Genomic DNA, 24418 nt, shown 5'->3' with positions numbered 1-24418 from the left:
TATTCATATGTAGTGGGAGAATGTTCCTACTTTTGTTGATCATGCTATTTGGTTTGATCAAAACAGTGCGTATGTATTGCTCTTTTTGAAAGTTTGGTTATCAAAAAAAAAAAAAAAAAGATTGTATCTAATATTCTTTGAAAATATACCAACAAAACTATTTAGTACTTTTCAACATAATTTTTAGTCAGTTGTATTTCTGCAGACGAGTAATTATACATGAATAGTGCCTCAAACTTCTAATTTTACATGAAACAAAAAAAAAAAAGGAACCCCTTTTACACTAATTAACCCTACATAACCGGCTCTCTCTCTCTCTCTCTATATATATATATTGTATATCATCACCGTATACAAGAGGAGTCTTCTGAGGTGTTACATCTGATTTGCAGTTTCGACTCGCGAAGCAAAAACCGAGATGCTTCAATTGCCTCATCTATAGACAAGAAGAAATACTCCTTCCCAATGGTGTCTACGAATTTCGAGGCTATCATCTTCTCCATAACCCTAATCCTTGGGTTTATGATTGCCATCTGGAAAATATGGATGAATAAATAAATAATCGAGCAGCTTCAATTAATTATTTATAACTTTTCTTTAATTTTCTGATCTCTCTTAATCTGTCCTAATTATTTATAACGAGTACTGGTTGCGGTATGTTTACCTTAATGTCATATGCTTGCAAGGTTTTACGTATTTCAGTTAACGTTTCGATGCCCGTCATGTCAATAGCTGTAACCCCTACATACAGAGACAAACACGTTTCAATTAATCCACATACAAGCCAGTGTTAATCCATATATACTCTTGACATATAATTATGAGGATTAGATTTGTAAAAAAAAAAAAATAATAAATAAAAAATTAATTAAAATTAGTAATTAAAAAATTAATGAGATTTGTGTTCCCGTGTTCTAGCTCTATCCCAAATTACAAATATATATAATTTCTCGATTTTAAATTATATTATAAACTATTCATCATGATATAGTGTCGAAGTTGATCTCCGTACCTGTGAAATCTAATAAAACATTCTCAAGATTACTTCCTTCAGAATTTGAAACAGCCTGTTCCTCTCGAATCCACCTCAAGATCCTACTCAAAATCAAAGCAGACCAAATTCCCAAATTGAACTATACCCTTTTGGAGGTACTGTAGAGTGAGTGTGTGTGTGTGTGTGACAATTTGACAAGTACTACATATTAATATATATATAAACATGAATTACGTACCTTTCTCTGAGGTAGGTGGAATTGGCAAAGTAAATAGGGGAACCAAGTTGTAGAAGTAGGATGCCCTGGATGTTCGTTGAATCTGGATACTGCTCAATGTCACGATACACAGAGCTGGCAACTTTTCCAAGCTTGCAAGTGGCAGGCCTTGCCATGTATACGAGTGCTCTAATTAGACTAAGTCCAACCTGAAAGAACAATTTATACACGGAACTCAATAATTAATAAACTAATTATATAATATACTTTTTGTTTGATACTTTATTCAGAGAATTATTGGATTAACTTTGGAAAAAACTCACTATCTAATTAATTACTTGATCATGATGACCCTCAATTATCTATTAAACAAGATACAATAAACCAGAAATTTCAATGGAAAATAAAGTGCTATATATTCTTAAATGAAGTGTAATGCTACAGTTACAAATAGATCCTATAAAAATTAACAAGACTTAATTCATATGATACGTTAAATTTACTTTACAATAAATATGGTAGTTTTACAATCTAACGTACTACATTAAATCAAGTCAGTTTATGAGTTTATTTTCGTAAAATCTTTTTGTAGTTAAAGTATTTCTCTTATTGAATTCATAAAAACTTACCGAAAGAATGATGCCAACATCCATGCTTATGAATGCAACACCGAAGAAGGCAAACATGCAAATGATAAAATCGAACTTGTCGACCTTGAAGAGGTGATAAGCCTCTTCATAGTTGATGAGTCCAAGCATAGCAGACATTATAATGGCAGATAAAGCAACCAGAGGGGTGTAACTAAAGAGAGGAGCCAAGAACAGCAGCGTCAGCCCCATGCCGATCGCCATCACTACGTTTGACATGGCAGTCTTACATCCGGCATTGAAATTTACAGCAGTTTTCGAAAATGGTCCTGCATCATGAGCGCATAAACTAATTTAAACGTATACCATTTTTTTTTTTTTGGGTAAAATTTCTGAATAAATATAAAATTTCACCAAAAATTAAAAGAAAAAGATCATCGAATAAGTATGTATGTATAATAATTTCACACCAGTTGTCAAGTAGCATGAAGTGAAAGACCCAACAATGTTCATCAAGCCAAAGGCTATCATCTCCTTATTCCCATCAACTTGTTCATTGTTCATAATGGCGAAGCTTCTTCCAATTGCTATTCCTTCCTGCATGAATTATTTTTATTTATAAATATATATATATATATACCCTTAAATGAAATTATATTAATTTATAGAAGAGATCAGAGTACTTACGGCCATAGCTATAAGGCCAGTTGTAATCCCCGCTTTTATTAACGTTGGTAGATATTTAGAATTAAAGTTTAGCAAATTGATTGAAAGAGGATTTATTCCTTTCTTCAAATGTCCCACCTAAAAAGGACAAGTAAAAGGTAAAAATTAAAAAAAAAAAAAATAGAGTTGATAAATTAAAATAAGAAAAAGTAGGGCACTTACAATTTGAATACCATGGTACTCCGCATTAGCGAAATAAGCAAACAAACATCCAACTACAACGGTCACCATTGGAGCTATGGCCGACACCCAAAATAGCTTTGGGTTCTTTTTTTTCTGCAAATTTATGCTTGAACGTCAATGCTATATATTACAAAGTCTCTTTGTGTGTGTGTGTGTGAGAGAGAGAGAGAGAGAGAGAGAGAGAGAGAGAGAGAGAGAGAGAGAGCAGCATTACCACGTATCTAGTTGTTTGAAGGAAACAAAGGAAAGTCACACCGACTACTGCACTCTGCCACCTCCACTGTCAAAGAAAAATATAATTAACCATCATCATCATTTTTTATAAGACCACTAACTACTGTTTATTAACGCTCGTGTTTAATTCTTCAATTATTCCAAAAGAACATCATGCTGTATGGTGCAATATGGCTAGGGCTATCAGAGATCGATATCCAACTACAACGACAAAATAATTCCATACCCTTCTATTATTTGTGAGTAACATTTCTCTAATGATATTAAAATATCAGAAACAGTTAAATTAAAAATATCATAGAAATTAGAGCGCGCGGTAGTAATTAAAATATCATATAAAAAAGTAGTTTAATTCATTACCTTTTATATTTGTGTATCATTAACTCAAATGATAACAGATTAGAAAAATGAACACAAGATAAATAAAATATTACAAAAAACTCATGATCTAAGGTATTTAATTTATAAAATCTAGTACTTATAAAGACTTAATTTTCTTTTATAAAAAATATTATATATAAAGGATCCAGATTCCTTCAAATTGTTGTTTAAATTTGAAGGTAACTGTGAGAGTGATAAATACATAAAATAAGAATTATAATATTTCTTGAGCATTTAAAATAGAGTATATCTAATTCTCTAGTATACCTTTCAAAAATAATTTTTCCAATAACGACAACTTTGTGTTACACATGGCTTATATCCAAGAGAATTTTCACGTGATCTGTATGAAAACCTTATTTTAAGAAAAGCTATCTAGAATTCCTTATTGGAAATACTGTATGCTTATTTATTATTTTCATTTCAGGTAACAAACCACTACATGAGTTCATGAGTTTATGTGCGTGGGATCCAACTTGCAGATACAAAGCCGGCCTGCCCTCAAGCCCTGTTTGGATGAAGGGAAAAAACAGACATGATCAATTCTTTTACTTTTGTTTCTAGGTGTTTTTTTGCGTACAAACCTCCTTTCTGTTCTTGAAGATTGCATGCATTACAGATATGACGTCTGTTTTAGTCGTGAAATGATGCATTCCGAAAAATCCCTTTAACTGTTGCAGGCAGATAATTATCGCCGTCCCTCCCATAAAACCAGTTATCGTCGAATGCGATAAAAAATCCACTAAAATTCCCAACCTGCAGAAATCACCTTTAACTTGTAATCAACGACCAACATCTAGGTAATTGTAATAATTTTTTTTTTCCTGTACAGACTTGAAATAGTCCTTAAAAAAAACCTTGAAACAGTCCCTCTTCTTCTCTCTATTCTTACCTCAGAAAACCTAGAGCTGTCTGAAAGATACCAGTGATGAAAGTTGTTGTAAAAATTAAGTGGATATACAATGCCGGATCATCTTTTGGCGATGCCACATCTGAAATGGTCGACTGCAGGAGCAATGAGCATGCAGCTACGGTTCCCACTGCAATATGCTTCGAGTTCCCGAAAACAGCGTATATGAGAGGCGGAACAAAGCTAGAATCTACAAAAAATTAATAGCCAACAAAATCTATCAGTTTTTTCTTTTTCATGAGTAGAACTAAATTAATTTCAACTGCATGCAGACCTTGAACCAGTTAAACCAATATATATAAATATATATATATATATATATAAATATATATATATATATAAATATATATATATGTATATATATATTTATATAGGTCTTACGTACAGAGGCCAATGATGGGAGGAAGGAATGCGAGTTTGGCGTAGCTGATTCCTTGGGGGATGGCAAGGCTAGTAATGGTGATGCCCGCCAGGAGATCATATCGGAGTAAACGTAAATTATATTTGGGAAGCCACTCGAGGATCGGGACGAAGTATTGTATGGCTTTTTTGGCACAGCGAGAGGGTTTTTCATTTTTGAATTGGTGGAACGGATCGTCGGGGAAGAAAGTTTCTTTCAGATCCGATTTCAAGACGGTGGAAAAGCCTCTAGGGGGAGCAAAGCTTACCGGGTGTTCAGGTTCGTTAGGAGTGCCCATAGAGCTAGGCCACAAGTAAAATTATTAAGTGGAGAGAGAGATCAGAGATCAGAGCTAGAGAGAGAGAGAGAGAGATCAGAGAGAGTAGAGAAGTAAGAGGGGATTGCCAAGAGTAAGGAGAATTTGTTATGCATTTATAGGCAAATATAGTGGAGAATGATACAACTGTGACGAATGGATAAGCAGAATATGACAAGCTAGCGAGAGTGACGCAGATAATATTAAGTTCAATTAAGGCTTTTTTTTTTTTTTTTCAGTGTACTCCATTCAGGAGAGGAAAAGCCGTAGAAACTAAAAATACCTTTCACAAGTCCATGCGTATATTAACCTACGATAGTTATTCAAGTGGAATTATTTGAAAACAGAAGAAGCTAGCCATGCATTTATCTCGAGGAATTAGAGGAAAAAAAAAGATAATGAACTGAAAATATTTTTCTAATTACAGTAATATATTAAATTTAGACCTAATTAATTGGTGCTAATTAAGTTCCAACATCTTTCACCCAACTTTCCTTTCTTCAAAGATATATATATATATATATATATATATAAATATATATATATATATATATATATATATATTGTTTGGGAGGAAGGAATGGAAAGATCATATGGAACAGATAAAAAATAATTTATTTGGAAAATTCAATTCTCTCTTATATATTTGGGAGTTTAGGTAAGAATAAATGGAAAAAGTACTAATTTCCTTGTTGAAGTATTTATGAGAGAAAATAAAATGAGTAAAAGAGAATATATACCCATTAATTTCTCAAAATTACCTCAATTAATTTTAATAAGAGCTAGCTACCTAGCTAGCGTTAAAAACATTCATATATATATATATATATATATATATATCGAAATGCATGCATGTAATGAATTATTTTACCTGTCATGATAGCCAAATTTGAAAGCTCTCATGTCAACGGAATTACTTTTCCCCTTCATATCACGAGCTGTAGAGGAATAAAAAAAGATCTAGCTAGTTGTTTTTGAAAGACTCGATCGATCGTATGTAGAATCATGACGGTTCCGAATAATATTTTCGAGCTAGTTTTCTAATAATTATAATGGCAAAGACTTTCAGTAGTACTATTTTTCGAAGCCAAACTTGGATAAATTGATCGGACCCGTTTTTCAAACTGGCCAGGATAAGCAATATTTATATATATATATAGTTGTTTTTATTTTTAATCCAATTAAAGAAATTAAAGAGAGGAAAAAAATAGAAAAAGAAAGAAGAGGAGATTATATATATATATATTTATATATATATATAAAATGCTGATCATGAGTTTTCTTTCATCTTGAAAAAAATAAAATAATTAATTTCTAATTGATCTAGTTGTCTTTTAGTTTATTTTTCTTTTTCGTGGCGTGACTTCATTAACGAACCATGCATCTATCATCTCTGCATCATGGATATTATATATGGTTTTATATATGAAACTTAATAACAAGCTGCTAGCTAGCAGCTGACGATCATGCATGATGACTGATTAATATTTATCTGCAGGAATCTAAAAAAATATTCTTTCACAAAAATCAGGAATTCTATCTTAATCTCGAAAATCCATTCGAGTGGTGGGTTCAACGCGGCCCTTCCTTGCAACCCTGCCCCCCCAAAAAAAAAAAAAATATATATATATATATATATAATAAGAAAAAAAAAGTTACAAAGATACATGAATGATACATGCACGACATCATGAGGTATACGTGCGTACGTAATTGCTTAAGAATAAAGCAATAACGTCGTGATGTATATTATATGTGTGTGTGTGTGTGTGTGTGTGTGTGTGTGTATATATATATATATATATATATGTGATTAGGTAAATAAAACTTTGCGCTAATTCATCGTAAGGTGAAAAGAAAGAAAAATAAAAAGCTTGCATATTAATATATATATATATATATATATATATATATATAAATTTGAATGTGATAAAATATTGTTAGTATTTTTTTTTACCATAGACGGATATTCGATACGACTAGCATTAATATTGTTGAAGATGCAAATTATTAGCGTGTTATCAAACAGCTTGCAAATGTGGATGGTACTACGTACACATGCATGCATATATATATATATATATATATATATATATATATATATATATATATGTGGCGTCGCCAATATTGATTCTTCTATATATGATTTGTTCATGACCACAGATTGAGATGTAGTTGAAGCCGCCATGCAATATTGATTTTGTCACTGGCCCAGCGGCTTGCAGCCCTCCCGCAGGCCTCCACCCCCCACCCGATTTAAAGAAGTAATATTTTAAATGCACATGATTGAAGATATTTTCAGATGGAAATTTTGGCCGATTAATAAAACCTCCTTTTATTCAAGCTAGCTTTATTTATTTTTTATTTTTTTTCACTTTAGCCTCGTACTGTGGCTGCTTGTGCATGATTTGAACCACATACAATATATATATATATATATATATATATATATATATATATATATATATATATGGCTTTTGCAGTTAATCTGACTCTTACCAATTAATAATTATACAAACGCAAAAAATAACCATTCGAATAGATTTTATTTGGGACAAAAATAAAATTCCGTCCCTAATAGTCATAACTGAATGGATTTTTGTTTTGTAAAACTAGTCACAAATAGTCATTTACCACGATTAAAAACATCACAAATAACTATTGCGGTGAAGGCATTTGTTGCCTTCACCTAACAGCATATAGTCATATAAAATCAACAAAATTAATATAAAAGCTGCAAAAAAATCTTCATTACAAAATCCCCTCAAATTCTTGACCATAACAAATTAATTGAGAGAATTGACACAACTCATTACAAATTCTTAACCATAGTCTTGAATATGCGAACAATACAAAATAACAAAACATACCAAGTTTGAAAATTTTGATCTTTTGTTCTTCCCAGATCTGTTCATCTCAATTATATTCAAGTCTTAAACTTTTTATCTTCCTTTGTAGTCAAGAACAATCCCTAAATTAAAATTTCTATGAACAATAATAATATTAGCCTACAAAATATTCCCAAGAACAAAACCTACAAAATATAAACATGAAGCCTACACCAAGCATCCAGAATTTGTAATAAATAATATTATAATAATAAAGAACATCGTAAGGTGCCAAAAAAATAAAATTTATAGTAAACAACAAGCTTTTATATATTTCAAGAAAATTGAAAACAAGAACAAAATCTATGTAAGTATATCTCAAATACAAACCAAAAAAGTGATTTTTGAGCACCAAGCATTCCCTATAAGAACAAAAAAGAGAGACAACATTAGTGGAGTATAGAAAAAATGTATATTCAAACTACAAAAAAAATTTCATTTGTTTGAAAGAAAAAATAACTCTTCTCATTCCCTACTTCACAAGAATACTTCTAAAATTTCTCCATCTTTGGTATGCTACTCTCTCTCTCTCTCTCTCTCTCTCTCTGAGCTGTAAAATATCCCAAATTTCTTAAAATCTGGGGCGCTTTATATTTTTTAGAACATTGTTGACTGTACGAACGGTAAAATTTCAAAAGATTAGAGTGTTCCAAATCCCGGGCAAATTTTACTGAAATTTAGCTGTTCAAACTAACACTACTCCAATTCAAACAACCACTATTTCCATATGAACAAACACACACTATTATAGTTTGAACAAATTATTACTGCTCAAACGGGTTTGGTGCCATTCGAACGAAACGAACACAGTTCAGACATATATAGTTATAAACCGTAACTATGAACGATAAAATGTCAAAATTAGTACGTTTCAAATCTCGGCAAAATTTCACTGAAATTTAACCGTTTGAAATGAAAATATTTCTGTTCGAACAGACTTTTCTATTCGAATGGGCATAATTTTCGTTCGAACCGAACACTATTGTAATTCGAATGGAAATTATTCTAGGTCGAACAAATTTTTAGTGTTTGAACGAGTTTGGTACCATTTGAACCGAATTAACACTATTCAAACGGATATGCTAGTATGTTTGAACGGACAATTAATTTTAGGGACAAAATCATTCGTCCCTAAATATTACTGTTTGAACGATAAATTACCGTTCAAATAACAATTACAGTTCGGATTGTTTTTGGAATGAGATTTGGATTTAGTGTATATATTGGCTTGGTCTCGTATGATGTATATCCAATAGGCGAGCAGCTGTCTCCCTTGATTGATTAGCTTGTGGATTTTGACTAGTCTCAACTCTCAACAGTTTATATATATAGAGGACTCCCATATATCCGACAAAACTTATAAGATGGATTAAATGATCATCTCAACTTCTGGGTATCGATCGTAAACAAGTTGTCGGGCAGAATCAATGGATTGAAATCATGGGTACCCACTTACCAAATTAAAAGACAAAATGTAAAACGTCGCTTCCTCAAATCCTCCAAATTAAAGGAACGGATCGATCATAGAAGTTCAAATTGGGGTGTCTCTACATTGCCATATAAAACCTCCCTCAGTTGGCCTGCATGCCGCCATGAAGAGGGAGACAGCAATACGCATCATGTATATATAATTGGGACTGTATTTTGGTTTGTTCTGAGCTGCATGCGGCAATATTAGACCTTTTAAGCTATGAAAAGAAAAATGTCTTAAAAAAAATTAATATTGATTAATTACATTATATATTATTCAATCAATGGATAGGAGCAATTCAATCAATGTTTTCACTCTACAAAATTATAATAAGCATGCAAATATGAGTCTTAGAATATTTATTTCGGAAAAGAAATTAGGGGCGAAATGAACTCATAAACAATATTTTTATAATTATCCATTTTAGCCAGGGACATGCGCGCGGTGGTTATTAATTATTTGGCTGCTGCGCCAAGTGTCGGCCCTTACAATTGGCTGCAATTGGCTTATGGATTTATTTACTTACCTCTTATTTATTTTCACAATCATCCCCTTTTCATCTCATCTATTTATTATAATTTTTTTAAAATTTTTAAATAAAATAAAATAAACAAATCATCCTTTTCAAATCTTAAAATAAAAATAACATTAAAAAAATATATTTTAACAATATTTTATTTAACTTTTAACTTAATATAACTCATTTTATCTGTAAAAATAAACGAGACTTTACAATAAGTACCCTAGATCAATCTATTAATGGACTGATCATATACGTATTTTTGATTGACAAAAGATATTGAATCGATTGATCTCTACTTCAGTAGTTATCATGATAATGAAAATTATTATAAATAACTTCAAAAACAGAATGATCAATGGAAAATGAAAGGTAAGACAATAATAGAAAGAAACATTTGTGAATTTGGATACCCACTTCCTAAAAAACAAGTATATAGTGTTAATTACTTCCACAAAACTTCCAAAATGGAGTGTTCAAATCAGAGTGTGCGTCTACACTACTGCCGGCATATGAACCTCCCTCAGTTAGCTTGCTAATTTGGAGATCAGGGCCGGGGGAGGCATTACCTTGCTACTTCGAATGTGTGATCGATCAAAGTCATGTTGTACAACACATCAAAAACATAAATCTATTCAAATTTGAAACGTAATCACTCAATAGTCACTTACTACTGTAGTTTGCTGGTTAATCATTCACCAGCTTTTCCAGTCATTTCAATGGCCTCAATCATTGCGTATATGCTTTGCCAACTAATTCAAATCTGGGTGACAAAATAGGGAAAAAAATGTACAAAACAAGAGAAAATAAATAAAAAAAAAAACTTAAAAAAATAAATTCTAGTGATCATCACGGATGACTCCTGACCAGCTAGCTAGCCTCATGTCCAAGCCTAATTTGCCAGGAAGCTCATAGAAGATGTACGTTTGAAACATGGCCTGGGATGATGTATCAGCTAGCGCGGGGGCTTTTCTATATTGGTAAAAGTAAATTAAATTCATCTCATCATTAATTCACACTGATAGTCTCATTCTTCCTGATCTATATGATGGCCGGGGCTTTGCTTGATTAGAACTAAACTCCATTCACACATATAAAACAAATTAAGCTAGTTTGGCTCAAATATTATTCTTAGACTAGATAAAACAAATTAAACTAGTTTCCTATTTAGGTTCACTGTATTATATTTTAAAATTAGTATTAATGTTCTTCATCATCTCAACTCATCTTATCTAATCGTTATAATTTTTTTAAATTTTCATACAAAATAAAATAAATAATTTAATTTTTTCAAATCTTAAAATAAAAATAATATTAAAAAAATATATTTTAATAATATTTTATTTAATTTTTTAACTTTAATTTTAATTTATTTCATTTTATTTCATTTCATCTCACTGTAAAAATAAAAAAATTTTTTTATTGGATAATGACCTGCCCTTTGATCCACAACTGTTTCTTTTTCTTTTGTTTTTTTAATTGAAGAAGTACTTTTGAGTCAAACATCCTTCAAATCTCTTTCCACTTATTCCTTGTTTTTCCAAAACACTGTTGCTTCAACTGCACACATTAATTAAATATATATTATATCATGCCTAAAAAAAAAAATATATATATATATTATATCATGATATAATGCAACTCTCAAGTCCAATAAATGATCCACCTACACACATACTTTAATAATGCAGGTTGATTAGTCCCTAAAATGGGAACAGACGTGGCCGCCTCCATTACCTCCGTTAAACAACACAGATACACTGATATCATATCATGTGGAAGTTCTGCAACCCACCAATATCCCATCCACCGTCCAAAAAAGTTAGCGTTCAACAAATCATGCATTTCTTTGAAGCTGAATAAAATGCCATATAAGCTTGTGACAGTTGGGGATTGTTTGGGAGCAAACGTGTGAAAAAAGTACTTACTGAGAATATTTAAACTTAGCATTTGTTTTTGGTAGATAACTAATATTACAAAAAAAATAAACATTTGTAATAAATTATTTACGATGAAAACATATTACTTTTAATAATAAATAATCATTTTTACAAGAAATAACTGATCACAAATAAACAATTTTTATTTTGTAATGCAAGGGATCAAAGAAATGAACAAAAACTAATGCCATCTGCCTTGTGTATTGGAGCAAGGAAGATCATAATTTGTTGAAAATTCATTTCACAAGTTCTTTCCTAAACTTGGCGGCCTCATGTGAGAAAGATAATCATAAGAAATAGATCCAACAATTTAATATTTATTATTGTCAACGTGTAAATTTCTCTAGTTCAATAAATGCGGTAAAACCTAATTTGTATGCTTGTTTCTTTCTCGCTTGAAGCCAGGATCTTGATCCAGATTTTCGGAAATTCTAATGAAATGAAACCAGTTTTTTATGAGCAAAATATCTAAAGTCTATGCAAGCTTTAATTTGCTTCCAAACTCGCCCTTGTACATATCTGACCTAGTTTTAAATGGATGCTTTTCAAGAATTCGACCTTTGGTGGGCTGGAAGGTCAAAACTCTTTGAGGCGTGCTCGAAAACAGTAGTAGATTCAAAACAGGCCTCAAGCTGAGAAAGCCAACACCAAAAGATATCATGTCCTACATATTATATGCACTCCAAATATATATACCACTAATATAGTAAAGTAAGTTTGCCACATTACTACATTAGTTTAGGCTGTGTTTGGTTTTCAAATTCAGCCGTTTTTAAATTCAGCCGAACTTAGTTAAGTTCAATCTAATTTTAAGTTGAGTCTAAAATTTAAATACTCAACTCTCAAATTATTAAACTCATCCCAACTCAAAACCTTCTTATATGTGGGATCCGCAACCTTTTTTAACTTAAAACATTTTTATACGTGGAATCAATAACCTTTTTTAATTTTTTATAAAAAGTACTAAATTCATCTTAACATCTAAATACACTTTAAACTCAGTTTAGATGAATCTCATATAACTCCCTTCACCAACTCACTACTATTCATAAATAACTCAACTCAGCCGAGCTCAAATCAACATTCAAACGTAGCCTAGATTAAAAATAAATAACATAGCTCTTTTTCAAAACCAAAGCTTTAATATCTATATGACTTCCAATTTAATAATGGAGTTGTACTATTCACAAGTCTGGTAGTAACACACCACTTACCGTAGGATTCATTATATTCATAACACGCCAAACATATTGTTTATGTACATCAACTTACGAAAACAAGTATAATATATACTTTTATTGTTAATGCACATCATCTTATATAAATAAATATAATACTTTAAGATTCTTTTTTTATATGGACATAAGTAATATTGAGTTAACAAACAAACTTATAAATTAGTCGTTGACAACATGCTTCCTAACACTGTTTGCTCTAACTTCGGCCCAGCAGAATCAATTCTGGCCCAGTTAAGACTACATATATGATAATGGATTGAATAACGAGATTTTTTTGGGTAATAACTTGCCGATAACAGTTAAAAAGGCTTATCAATCTGAACCGTTGCATGAGCCATTTGGCCATTACTTTCTTATCAGTTATTATTTACTATCTCACATTTAACATTTTATTAAAAATAATAATTAAAAATAATCAACAAAGCGGGAAATGAAAAAACGTCGTCTTCAAGCAAGCTTCGTCTTCTCTCGGTTTCGTTTTCAACTTCCAGAATCCCGATTCTTCTTCGTCTTCCCCCCTCATTTTGGCTTGCAGATTGTCTCGTTCTTGCTTCATCGGCAACGAAAACGAGATTGTGCCCGAGCTTCGTCTTCTCTCGAGTTGCAGAATTTCGAGCTCCCGAGCTTCGTCTTCTTCTCTCATCTTGGCCCGAAGTCTCGAGCTTCATCTTCTCCCGAGAGAATAATGGTAACCCACATCAACCAATAGATCTGATAGATTAAATTCTCACTATCTTTCTGCGTTCGTCTAGTATGTAGGAGTGGGTGGGAGTGAAACCAGAGTGAGAGCGAAATAGAATGTGGGAGTGAAAGCATTTCGTCGCTGTCGTCGTCATGGGTGAGAGACGGATCTGCGTTGGCGTTGGATGGGGTTGATGTCATTCGGTTCTTCAAAACCCATCCGAAATATTTTTGGTGCATTCTTGCCTAATCAAAGTCACGACTCCCCCAGATTTCTTCAGATTTCCTTTTTACAAATTTTCTGGTTAAGGTTTGTATTATGTCTTATACATGTTTGTAATTGAAACCCATTATTGCATTCACATCAGATAATATCTTAAAGATCTATTAATTCTCCTGTTTAGTAGATCATTTCAACATGCTCGAAAATTTTAGGATTTAGATCTCGTATGTATGAATTATTGTTGTTGAAAGGCAGAAAAAGCAATTGTAGATTAAGTAAGAGTTTGGTGGATCTAATGAGTTTCAGAGTTTCAGACAACTATTTGGCTGTAAATTAATTAAACAAGTGCATAATATCTATAGCCTGGAATTATGTTAATTAAACAAGTGCTAATAAACTGCCAATTATTGAGTTTATACCGAGCACATTCTATACTTGTATAGAGGAATTCTATATAGCTCATATATCTGAGCTTCCTTATTTGCATTTTTACTCTTTAGATCCAGTATTTGTTTTTGGCTCCCTCTGAGCATGGGAAATGGTAAAGAACACCCATCCACGCCAACACTATCTAGCTCAAATTCTCCATTCGCGGTATGTTATATAATTTAATCTATCAATAACATTGAAATGTATTGACTTGATATTTATTTTCAAAATACATAAATAACGCAAATCCAATAACATGTTAGGACATACCATCAACTTGTCCAAACATTCCAAATCACATGCATGGTTACTATGGAGAAGTGCCTACGTGGTCACCAGGATTTCTGCCATATCTAGATGGGCACAAATATCCAATCAACATACAAATGGTGATTTTATGTTATTATTTATTTTTAATAAATTCATTTCTCCAATTCAGGAGTTTAATTGCAGATTTATTTGTGTCTTTTGCAGAATGCTGGTTACCTATTTCCACATGCCATATATCCTTCGACTCCTCTCATCAATACAAGTTTTGCTACGAGTAGAATAGTTGATTCAGAGAATAATAGACATGAGGGTGGGGAAACTAAACCACTATGTACATCCGCTAGAGTTGAGGAAAGTAATGAGGATAGACCACTTTCACAGGAAAATGAGGATGGTAGTGCGGGGACATCTCAGAATGTTGAAATGGATGGTGATTATATGATTAAGGAGCCAAAGTCAAGAATGGAGTTTAATTCCTTTGAAAATTTAATGAGTTATTATAAGCAATATGCTAAGAAATGCGGGTTTGGGGTGATGACAAAAAGGACTGAGAGGGGAGAAGATGAGATGGTTAGGTATGTCACCCTTGCTTGTGCATGTGGTGGGAAGGCCCGTAATAAGACTTTCAATGTCGCCAACCCACGCCCGACAGGAAAGACAGAATGTAAGGCAAAGATTAATGCCTTAAAAATCTGATGGAAAGCTTCGGTTGACTACAGTTCATAATATCCTTAACCATGACCTCAGTCTAAAGAAATTCTGATTCTTTCGATGTAATAGAGAAGTGAGTGACTCCATAAAAAGAGTTTTAGATACAAATGATTTGGCTGGCATCCGAATGAATAAGAGTTTTGGATCTCTTGTTGTTGGCGCGGGCGGATTTGAAAACCTCCCATTTTTGGAAAAAAATTGTCGTAATTACATCGACAATGGAAGACATCTACGACTTGGTGCTAGTGGAGCTAGTGAGCTTCGAGAGTATTTTTGTAGGATGCAGTACAAAAATCCTGGATTCTTTGCATTGATGGATTTAGATGATGATGGGAGGTTAAAAAATATCTTTTGGGTAGACCCCCGTAGTAGAGCAGCGTATTCGTATTTCGGTGATGTGGTCACATTTGACACCACATACCTGACGAATAGATATGGGATGCCATTTGCACCATTTGTTGGTGTAAACCACCATGGACAATCAATTTTGTTGGGAGCAGGCTTGATTTCTAGTGAGGATACGGAGACCTTGGTGTGGTTATTCAAGACCTGGCTGTAGTGTATGGATGTCATAGCTCCGAAATCTATTATCACTGATCAAGATAGAGCGATGAAAAATGCAATTGCTATTGTTTTCCCATAGACCCAACATAGATTTTGCCTATGGCATATCTTGAAGAAAGTTTCCGAAAAGCTTGGCTCCTATGGTTCCTATAAAACTAGGATGAATAATGCATTAATGAAGTGTGTGTATGACACCCAAAGTATTGAAGAGTTTGAGAGGTGTTGGGATCAGTTAATTGCCAAGTACAATTTGCATGAGAATGCGTGGTTGCAAAGTTTATATGCTGAGCGTGAGCATTGGGTTCCAACATTCTTGAACGAGTACTTTTGGGTTGGAATGAGTACAACGCAATGAAGTGAGAGCATGAATGCCATTTTTGACGGGTATGTTCATGCTAAGACGAACCTAAAAGAGTTTGTTGACCAGTTTGAAAACGCGTTGAAAAAAAAATTGGGAATGAAAATGCCGCGGACTTCCACTCGTTTAGTGTCACGATTCCCTGCATATCTAAATCTCCAATAGAGAAGAGGTTCCAAGATTTGTACATGAATGCTAAATTCAAGGAAGTTCAACTTCAAATTACAGGAATCATCGATATGAATCTAAAGTTACATAAGAATGATGGTGCGGTAAAGACCTATCTGGTAGAGGATGAAGTTCGTTTGGAAGAGTTCACCAAGCTAGTTACACATTCTGTGGACTTTAGTGAGGGGGATGCAGCTGCAAAGTCTTCTTGTGGATTATTTCAGATGAGAGGGATATTGTGTCGGCACATTTTGGCCGTGTTCAAATGTAACGAGATAAATATTTTGCCAGATAGGTACATTTTAGATTGATGGAGGAATGATATCAAAATGCGATACACATTAATCCACAGTAGCTATGATGCAGGAGAACAACCGGCAGATTCTAATAGATATTCAGAGCTGTTGAATATCTATTATGAGATGATTACTGATGCAGCGAGTTCGAAAGAGCATACTGAGGATGCGAAAACTAAGTTGTATGCAATGATTGAGTTGTATCGTGCCAACCAACAACACCCATCGATTACCCAAATAGGTTCCAATGTTGGTTGTACGGTAAATGACACTACTATAGTTGGTACTTCTAAGAAAGTACTCAGTCCACATGTTGTGCGAGGGAAAGACAAACTTCCATCACTGAGGAGAGCATCCAGGATGGAGAAAGACATGCGAAAAGTCAAAGCGAAAACAGCATCAGGAAAACGCAAAGAGGTGGATCAAATTTAATATATGACATTTTTTTTTTAATTTTATATAATGCAATTATGACAACTTTGTGATATTATTTGTTACTTGATTATTAGCGGGATGGAGGAGATACACCATGCGTGGACACACGGAGACCTTTATTTATTATTCAGAGATGGATGCATCCAATGTTGGACAACAAGTATATTAATAAGTACATATTTATATTTAAATTCTAATGTTTGGCTGTATTTTTACGAGTATTTCTCACCAGGCTGTTCCAGAAAGCACAACCTTCGACACTAGTGGAGCCCAAATCCGTGGAACACTGATTCTAAGTCAAGAAAGTGTAAGTGTAATTCAAGAGTTTTTTTATATTTTAATGCTAATATCGACATGAAAATAATATTTGACTTTAATTTTTTGCAGATGCAAATTGGGTTGGATGGATCACAACCGCTGCAATGATATGATTCAAAGGATGTATTGTGTTTTATTTATGTTTTATGTATTTAATTTATTTTTTTGGAATGGATGTATTTCAAGGACTTGTGGATTTAATGTATTTTTTATGGGACTAAGTTATATTCAAGGACTTTTGTAGATTTAATGTATTTTTTGTGGATTTAATGTATTGTTTTGTGGGATGAGTGTAATCCAGGGACTTATTTGTGTATACTTTGTTGGAATAGAATTATTGTTTGTGGAATGAATGTATTCCAGGGACGTACTTGTGAAATGGATTAATTACAGTGACTTATTTGTGTAGCTTTTGTATTTTTTGTGGGACTAAGTTATATTTAAGGAGTTTTGTAGATTTAAGTTATATTGCTATTATTTTTTATGTAGTAGGTACATTGTAAGAGGATATTTCATGGTATCCTCTTTTAGAAGCAGGTATATTGGTATTGTATTATAAGTTTGTTGTATCTCATTTAGAAACAGGTATCTCATGCCATAAGTTTGCTGTATTATACGGGCAACATATTGGAATTGTTGGAAAAATAATCCAGTTTCTATGCTATATGTTATCTGGTGCAATTTGGACACCAAAATGCTTCCGTGCAACCTGCTCTGGTGCAATTTGGGCACCAAAATACCAAGTGCCTTGGCAACCTGCTCTGGTGCAATTTGGCCACCAAAATGCCAAAATGTCAAGTACCAACCTGCTTTGGTCATAAACCAAGTTTAGAATTCCAGGAGGAACCATCTATTTATTGCTAATTTAATCCAATCACAAAAAACACATGCAAATAGAAAAGGATACACTAAATACATGCAGTAAGTAAATTATACAAGTTAATATATACATGCAGTCAGTGACGTTTACAACTTACAAGTTAGCACCAAGTTTGGGCATAATCTAAGAACTGCCTCAATACATCAAATACAAAGTCCAATAATCTAACAACTGTCTCAATACATCACACACAAACACTAGGCAGCAATTACTTACATACAACTACTACCAACCAACACACAACTACAAATGAAAAAGCCCAATACACCAGAAGTATTGTGTGTGAACGCCTTATTTCAGCTTCGCGCTTCAAGAGCACCATCTCTCTATTGGAAACCACCATCTCTCTCTTCTCGACTTCATCCGCTCTCTTACGGAGCTCAGTCTTCGTCTTTTCAACATCGTTGAGTATCTGCTCGAGCTCTTTCTCCTTCCTTAACAATTCATTATTTTTTTTCTCGAAGTTGGGCCTTAAATTCTTGATTTCTATCTGCCCATATGAAAAACTTACAATATGGTAATCCCTGTAATTATACCCATAAAAAAAGAATTAGATGTACAACATATTAAATCCTATAATTTAAAAATGTTAGATGTAAAAATGATGTAGTTACCTCTGAGTTATATTTTGGACACCCTAAGAAAGGTCGTCCTGGATTTCTTATTGTATTTGAATATCTCAATGTAACTTCGACCTTACAGAAGCATAATGGTTATCCCAAAGTATGTTTTCCAAACGATTTAAAAGACATTGATGATGATGACATTCTAACACGATGTTTTATATTTTGTTACATGTGAAATCCGAAAACCAACATGGATTATTTGGATATTGGGGAAGAAGAATTGTTTATATTAAAGGCATCTGAGACTGACCCAGACAGAATATAACTTCAAACTTGGAAAATTCTCTCACCTAAAACCTAATTGATTCTTGAAGGATCAGGATTATTCATTGCCATTCTCAAAAAGAAGATTTATTTCTTCATCCTCACATGTTAAATATGGTTTTTTGGTTACCCTTTTCAGTACTAATGTATGAAAGCTTAAAGCTGCTGCAATTTTTATAATCAAGGTCGTTGTGTAACGTGTATCACCTTGTCCAATCATGTATATGTAGTAGATGAAATTAAAGAAAGATCAAACTTACAGGTCACATGCAAACTTACAAGCTAATCCAGAATCAAGATCAACCATACATGTACTAGCATTGCAGGTCACATGCAAACTTACAACAAGAAATAAAGCAAACCAGTCTAGAAGCTACAAGCATGTATGTGTTTGTCTTTGTTACAAGTTAGCAACAATAAACTGAAAAGCTTACATGTTATTTGGACCACCATTTCTTCTTTTGGATAGCTTACGCTATACTTTTGTGAAAATCATACAAAAAATATTTATAATAAACAAAATATTTTTTGCCCATAGGATACTTTGGATTGGAATGTCTTTCTTTATTTTCCTTCCCTATTATTCTCAATGACATGGATTTACAGTCTACAAAATTTCTTCTTTTTAGCATTTACATCCAATGTTTTTTGTAAATGTTTTCACTATAAAATGATTAGATTTCGTATACCTAACCCTCATCCTCTTTTAAACCAACAAACTGAAAAGCTTACAAACTAATCAAAGTGCACATGTTCTATGACTCATTCTAAAATTATGGTCGAAATAAAATGAATTACAGCATGTCCGAACTGATCATCAGTGGGGGCTCTCGATCATCTTTTAACATAAGAAATTCTATATAGCCAACATAAGAAATTTTAACACTATATATCAAGCATTTCAAAGCTCCTAATCCAAATTACCCAAATTCTACAAAACACATACCAGAATCAAGATCAAAACCATATATATACTAGCATTGTAGGTCACATGCAAAGTTAGCACAAATAATAAAGCAATTGAAACAACCTGAAATAGTTAGGTGACCTTGCACCAACAGAATACGAAGACGGAGGAGGATTTCAGATCTGGGTGGAGAATCTGGAGGGGATTTGGTGGAGAAGACGAAGGGGTTTCGTGGGTGTTCATGGGTTCGTGGAGAAGACGAAGGGGCTTTGTGGGTTCGTAGAGAAGACGAATGAACTTCGTGGGCTGAAACTAGTAGTGCTATGTGTGTTCGTAGGTTCGTGGAGAAGGCGAAGGGGCTTCGTGGGTGTTCGTGGAGAAGACGAAGGGACTTCGGGCGGTGACTTTAGTGAAGAAGACGAAGACGATGGCAGAAGACGAAGACGCTTGGGGGTTTTGATGGGGAGAAGATGTAGACGCCGAGATGAGGGTTTTGATGGGGAGAAGACGAAGACGCCAAGATGGGGGTTTCGATGGGGAGAAGACGACGGGGCCTCGCGGAGGGAAGACGACGGCTTCTGTGTTCGTTGGGATGGGGTTTCCCTGGGTTTGCTTCGTGGGTCGACTCGAAGATGAAGCTCGAAAGGGGTGAAGAAAACTGAAGCTCGAGAGGAAGAAGAAAATGGGTTTTGATATCTGAAACCGAGACAATCTGCAGGCCAAAACGAGGGGGGAGAAGACGAAGAAGAATCGAGATTCTGGAAGTTGAAAACGAAACTGAGAGAAGACGAAGCTTGCTTGAAGACGACGCTTTTTCATTTCCCGCTTTGTTGATTATGTGGGTTTCTGCCTCTTATTTTTTTTAATTAAAATAAGGCGTCTGACGTGGCATGGGCCACGTTAGACGGGGGGCCGCGGCGGGGACGCACCCCGGTTGCCCATAGAATTATTGTATTAAAAATACTCCCATATTCTATAAAAAAAAAAAAATTCATAGGTGTGAGGTGTGCGATGTGTGAGTGAATAGTGACTGATGCATAACATTCCTCTATCAATAAAGAGCAGAATGTTTTGTTATAATTGAAAAAAAAAAGAGCTAATTAGATATGATGATGAGAAGCAACCACAATATAATCGAATAAATGATCATTGTGATAGGGTTTGTGGCCTATTTTATATCAACTAAGAAGATCACAACAGGTTCAGCTTTATTTTATTTTGGTCGTAATAATTATTAATTCAATATAAAACCATAAATGATTAATACTAAAATAGTTTCTTAGTTTGTCTCTAGGGTATATTATTCTTAAGGTTTAAATTTTAAACATTTTATTCCTTATACTTTCAAATTTTATTAAATTAAGAGAAATAATATTTGTAGTTATGGAGTGCGCAAGTGCCGCGCAATCATTATGAAAAAAGTGAGTAAATATGGACCTACATGAAAAAAAAAATTAATTGTGAACTCCACTCTTTTTCAAAAAAATTGCTCAGCATTTGCACATTCTATGACTATATTTAACATTACTCTTAAATTAATTATTCCATCACTATTCCGTTAATCAGCTGGTAAAAATAACAGATCAACATCAAGAAATATTTGACAAACAAACTTCTAACAAACAAATTTCATTTTAAAATGAATAAATTATTTTTCGTTATGAGATGTATTATTTTTTACACCTATATAGGCATTTTAGAAGTTTGTGCTTTTTTTTAATCTTTAAACTCAGATTAAATCCTAGACTTTTGTTTAAATATTTTTAAAACTTTAAAATTGAGACTAAATCCTAAAAATGATATTCATTTTAAATTAAATTTTGTTTTTAGAAGTTTTTAATTTGTATACGATTATTTTATTTTGAATTACTTATGTATATTTTAATTTTTAAAATATGATGTACAGGTGTCACATATTTATTAGTATTGACCTAGAACTTCTAACAGTTGACTAAGGGAATAGTTATGGAAGAATTAATTTGACCAAAACCAAAAATATAAAGAGTAAAAAGATAAGAATAAAACTTAAACTAATTTTTAATAGAGACAAATCACAAGGAGTACTATTTTAGTGAACTCTTTTAGCATTTAACTCTGAAATAAAATATTGTAGCACGAGAAGTGATAAATTTACGATTGGTCTACAACTATTTTAACTTTATTTAAAATAAAGAATAATTATGTAAAATCAAAATTATTTTTTAATGAAAAAACATAATTACATTGATTGATTTAAAATGAGTTGTAAAATAAATATAAAAAACTATAGACGTATAATTATCGGAGATGCATTTCATATCTCCATCTTTCTACTCTAAAGTTTGGACACAAAACTTGAATCCAATTTACTCAATAGTTGATGAGCAGTTACATACTTACATATGATCTGCCTTAGTCAATATGACCATAAACTTATATTAACAAAATGACTATCAGTCATTGCATGGGTTGTATTGCAGTGTTGCACCATGTAATGAACGGTTGGGCTTAAGAAATCCAAGCAATATGTAAATTAAGAACAACATCCATGCATAAGGAGATATTTTCTGCAGACAACATTAGGCGCAAGGGTGAACAGTTCAACCCATCCCTAGTTAGAGTTAACTATACTTCAAGATTTCTTTACTACACGTTAAAAGAGTTATTAGCTCTACTGCCACCATCAATACCCCACCACCAAATCCGACTCCACCACCCAACAATCCTCTTTCGTTGTTAATGCCTCCGTCATGATCACCTATACCACCACAAAATCTAGCCTCCTCCAACTCCATCAATCCCTCCTCCTCCGCCACCACCAATGCCTCCTCCAAAACCCACACCTCCACCACTAATACCGCCACCTTTAACATTGCTACCACCACCTCCAATTCCTTTCCCTATTACTCCAACAAATCCATTACCAACCCCACCTCCAATTCCTCCATCGAATCCTTTGCCAAATATCCCACCACTTACTCCTCCACCACCGCCACCTCTATCACCAATCACTTTGCTAATACCTTTGCCAACTCCTCCTCCACTAGCACCACCACCTCCCATTCCTCCTCTTGTTCCACCATCAATCCCTTTGCTAATATATCCACTAGCTCCATCTCCTCAACTAACATCACCACCTTATGTTCCACTACCAATCCCTTTGCCAATACCTCCGCCATCTTCACCGTCTCCACTAGCTCCCCCAGCTCCTAATACTCTTCAAAACCTTTTTCAAATACTTCTGCCAGCTCCAGCTCCTTCACTTGAACCACCACATGCACCTCCTCCAACGCCACACCCGCCACCAATCTCTCAACCAACATGGTCATCTCTATTGCTTCCACCAATTCCAACACCACCATGATGAGGCTTTTCCTCTATTTTCTTATGTGGGTTTCCAACAACACCACCAAGCCCACCACCACCACCACCACCAATGCTCTTGTTATTGCCACCTCCATCACCTTTTTCAAAACAATCAACCTTTGTAAAACTAATGCCCAGTTTTCGAGAACCAAAGCTGAAACCATATATCTTGCCAAAACTAAATGAATGTCCGAAAGTTAGCCCTTTTCCCCCCACTAGAACCACCTCTGAACCTTCTCTTCCACCATTGCCACTTCCAATCCACACTAGGTTACTATTGAGGAATCTCCATCAACACAATCATGTACTGCTTGCAATACAAGACTTTTATGGGCCATGAAAATATTTATATAGAAGAGCTCAAATCATTGAATTGCAACCTACTTTTTTTTTTTTTTGTTGTGCTATGTTTTCAGTAAATCATTGGAAAATTAAACAAAAACATGGTTGGGTGATAGGACAGTCATAATATTGCTTCACTGCTAGCTTTACAAAAGCCATCTAGCTTGATTACATTACCATCTACGTGAATATTGGTTTGTCTATATTCATACCATCTATGTTGAATAAACTATAGAAGATACAACTCCCCTTATTTCCAAGAAATTCAATTTCAAATGCCCGTTACACACATCTAATCATCGCGGGGCGGCCAATGATCATGGCCACCCCTTGGGCAGCTTGATATATATGTTTGGTTTCTTAGAAAATTTATTCTCAATCTCTTGTTCGGGAAACATTTGATCATTTGATTTATTGAGAGAAATGATGAAGTGTTATCTGTAGAAGATGAAGTTTGTAAGAAGGTAAGAATTCGGGTGCAAAAAATAATGATGCAAACGCTTATAAGGCATGGTTTGATGCAGTAAAATGAGTACTACTTGGAAGAAAAGTTATGGATGCCAATTTATTTAAGAATTGCAAATTAGGATAGGTAC

The 24418-nt window shown here is 33.6% G+C and overlaps 2 protein-coding genes across 3 annotated transcripts; both read right to left on the bottom strand.

Moving 5' to 3' along the window:
• Window positions 1-146: 146 nt before the first annotated feature.
• On the bottom strand, window positions 147-5959 carry LOC121250718 (probable sulfate transporter 3.5). 2 transcript variants are annotated; one of them, XM_041149914.1, is made up of 12 exons: window positions 5820-5959; window positions 4215-4422; window positions 3907-4078; window positions 2922-2987; window positions 2687-2800; window positions 2486-2602; window positions 2269-2395; window positions 1841-2127; window positions 1233-1420; window positions 1013-1095; window positions 665-741; window positions 147-533 (listed from the first exon to the last, which is right to left on the bottom strand). In XM_041149914.1, the coding sequence occupies exons 1-12, from the start codon at window positions 5824-5826 to the stop codon at window positions 345-347; spliced, it is 1635 nt and encodes a 544-aa protein (XP_041005848.1). In that variant the 5' UTR covers window positions 5827-5959; the 3' UTR covers window positions 147-344. The 2 variants fall into 2 exon arrangements, with proteins under 2 accessions (XP_041005848.1, XP_041005847.1); XM_041149913.1 differs by lacking the exon at window positions 5820-5959 and adding an exon at window positions 4618-5040.
• Window positions 5960-22889: 16930 nt separating this feature from the next.
• LOC121249491 (glycine-rich protein 23-like) lies at window positions 22890-23177 on the bottom strand. The gene has a single exon (XM_041148196.1). The coding sequence runs from the start codon at window positions 23175-23177 to the stop codon at window positions 22890-22892; it is 288 nt and encodes a 95-aa protein (XP_041004130.1).
• Between the last annotated feature and the right edge of the window lie 1241 nt (window positions 23178-24418).

This window comes from Juglans microcarpa x Juglans regia, chromosome 2D (genome assembly GCF_004785595.1).
Source record: "Juglans microcarpa x Juglans regia isolate MS1-56 chromosome 2D, Jm3101_v1.0, whole genome shotgun sequence".
In the NCBI taxonomy this organism is placed as follows: Eukaryota; Viridiplantae; Streptophyta; class Magnoliopsida; order Fagales; family Juglandaceae; genus Juglans; species Juglans microcarpa x Juglans regia.
This window is presented reverse-complemented; position numbering and strand designations above follow the sequence as displayed.

Excerpts from the sequence above, each read along its gene's own strand:
- LOC121250718 (XM_041149913.1), bottom strand. The coding sequence starts at position 4,930 with ATGGGCACTCCTAACGAACCTGAACACCCGGTAAGCTTTGCTCCCCCT. Across the intron at positions 2,801-2,921 it reads TTCAAACAACTAGATACGTG|AAAAAAAAGAACCCAAAGCT; the intron begins GTAATGCTGCTC and ends ATAAATTTGCAG. Across the intron at positions 2,396-2,485 it reads CTGGCCTTATAGCTATGGCC|GAAGGAATAGCAATTGGAAG; the intron begins GTAAGTACTCTG and ends TAATTCATGCAG.
- LOC121249491 (XM_041148196.1), bottom strand. The coding sequence starts at position 23,177 with ATGGGAGGTGGTGGTGCTAGTGGAGGAGGAGTTGGCAAAGGTATTAGC.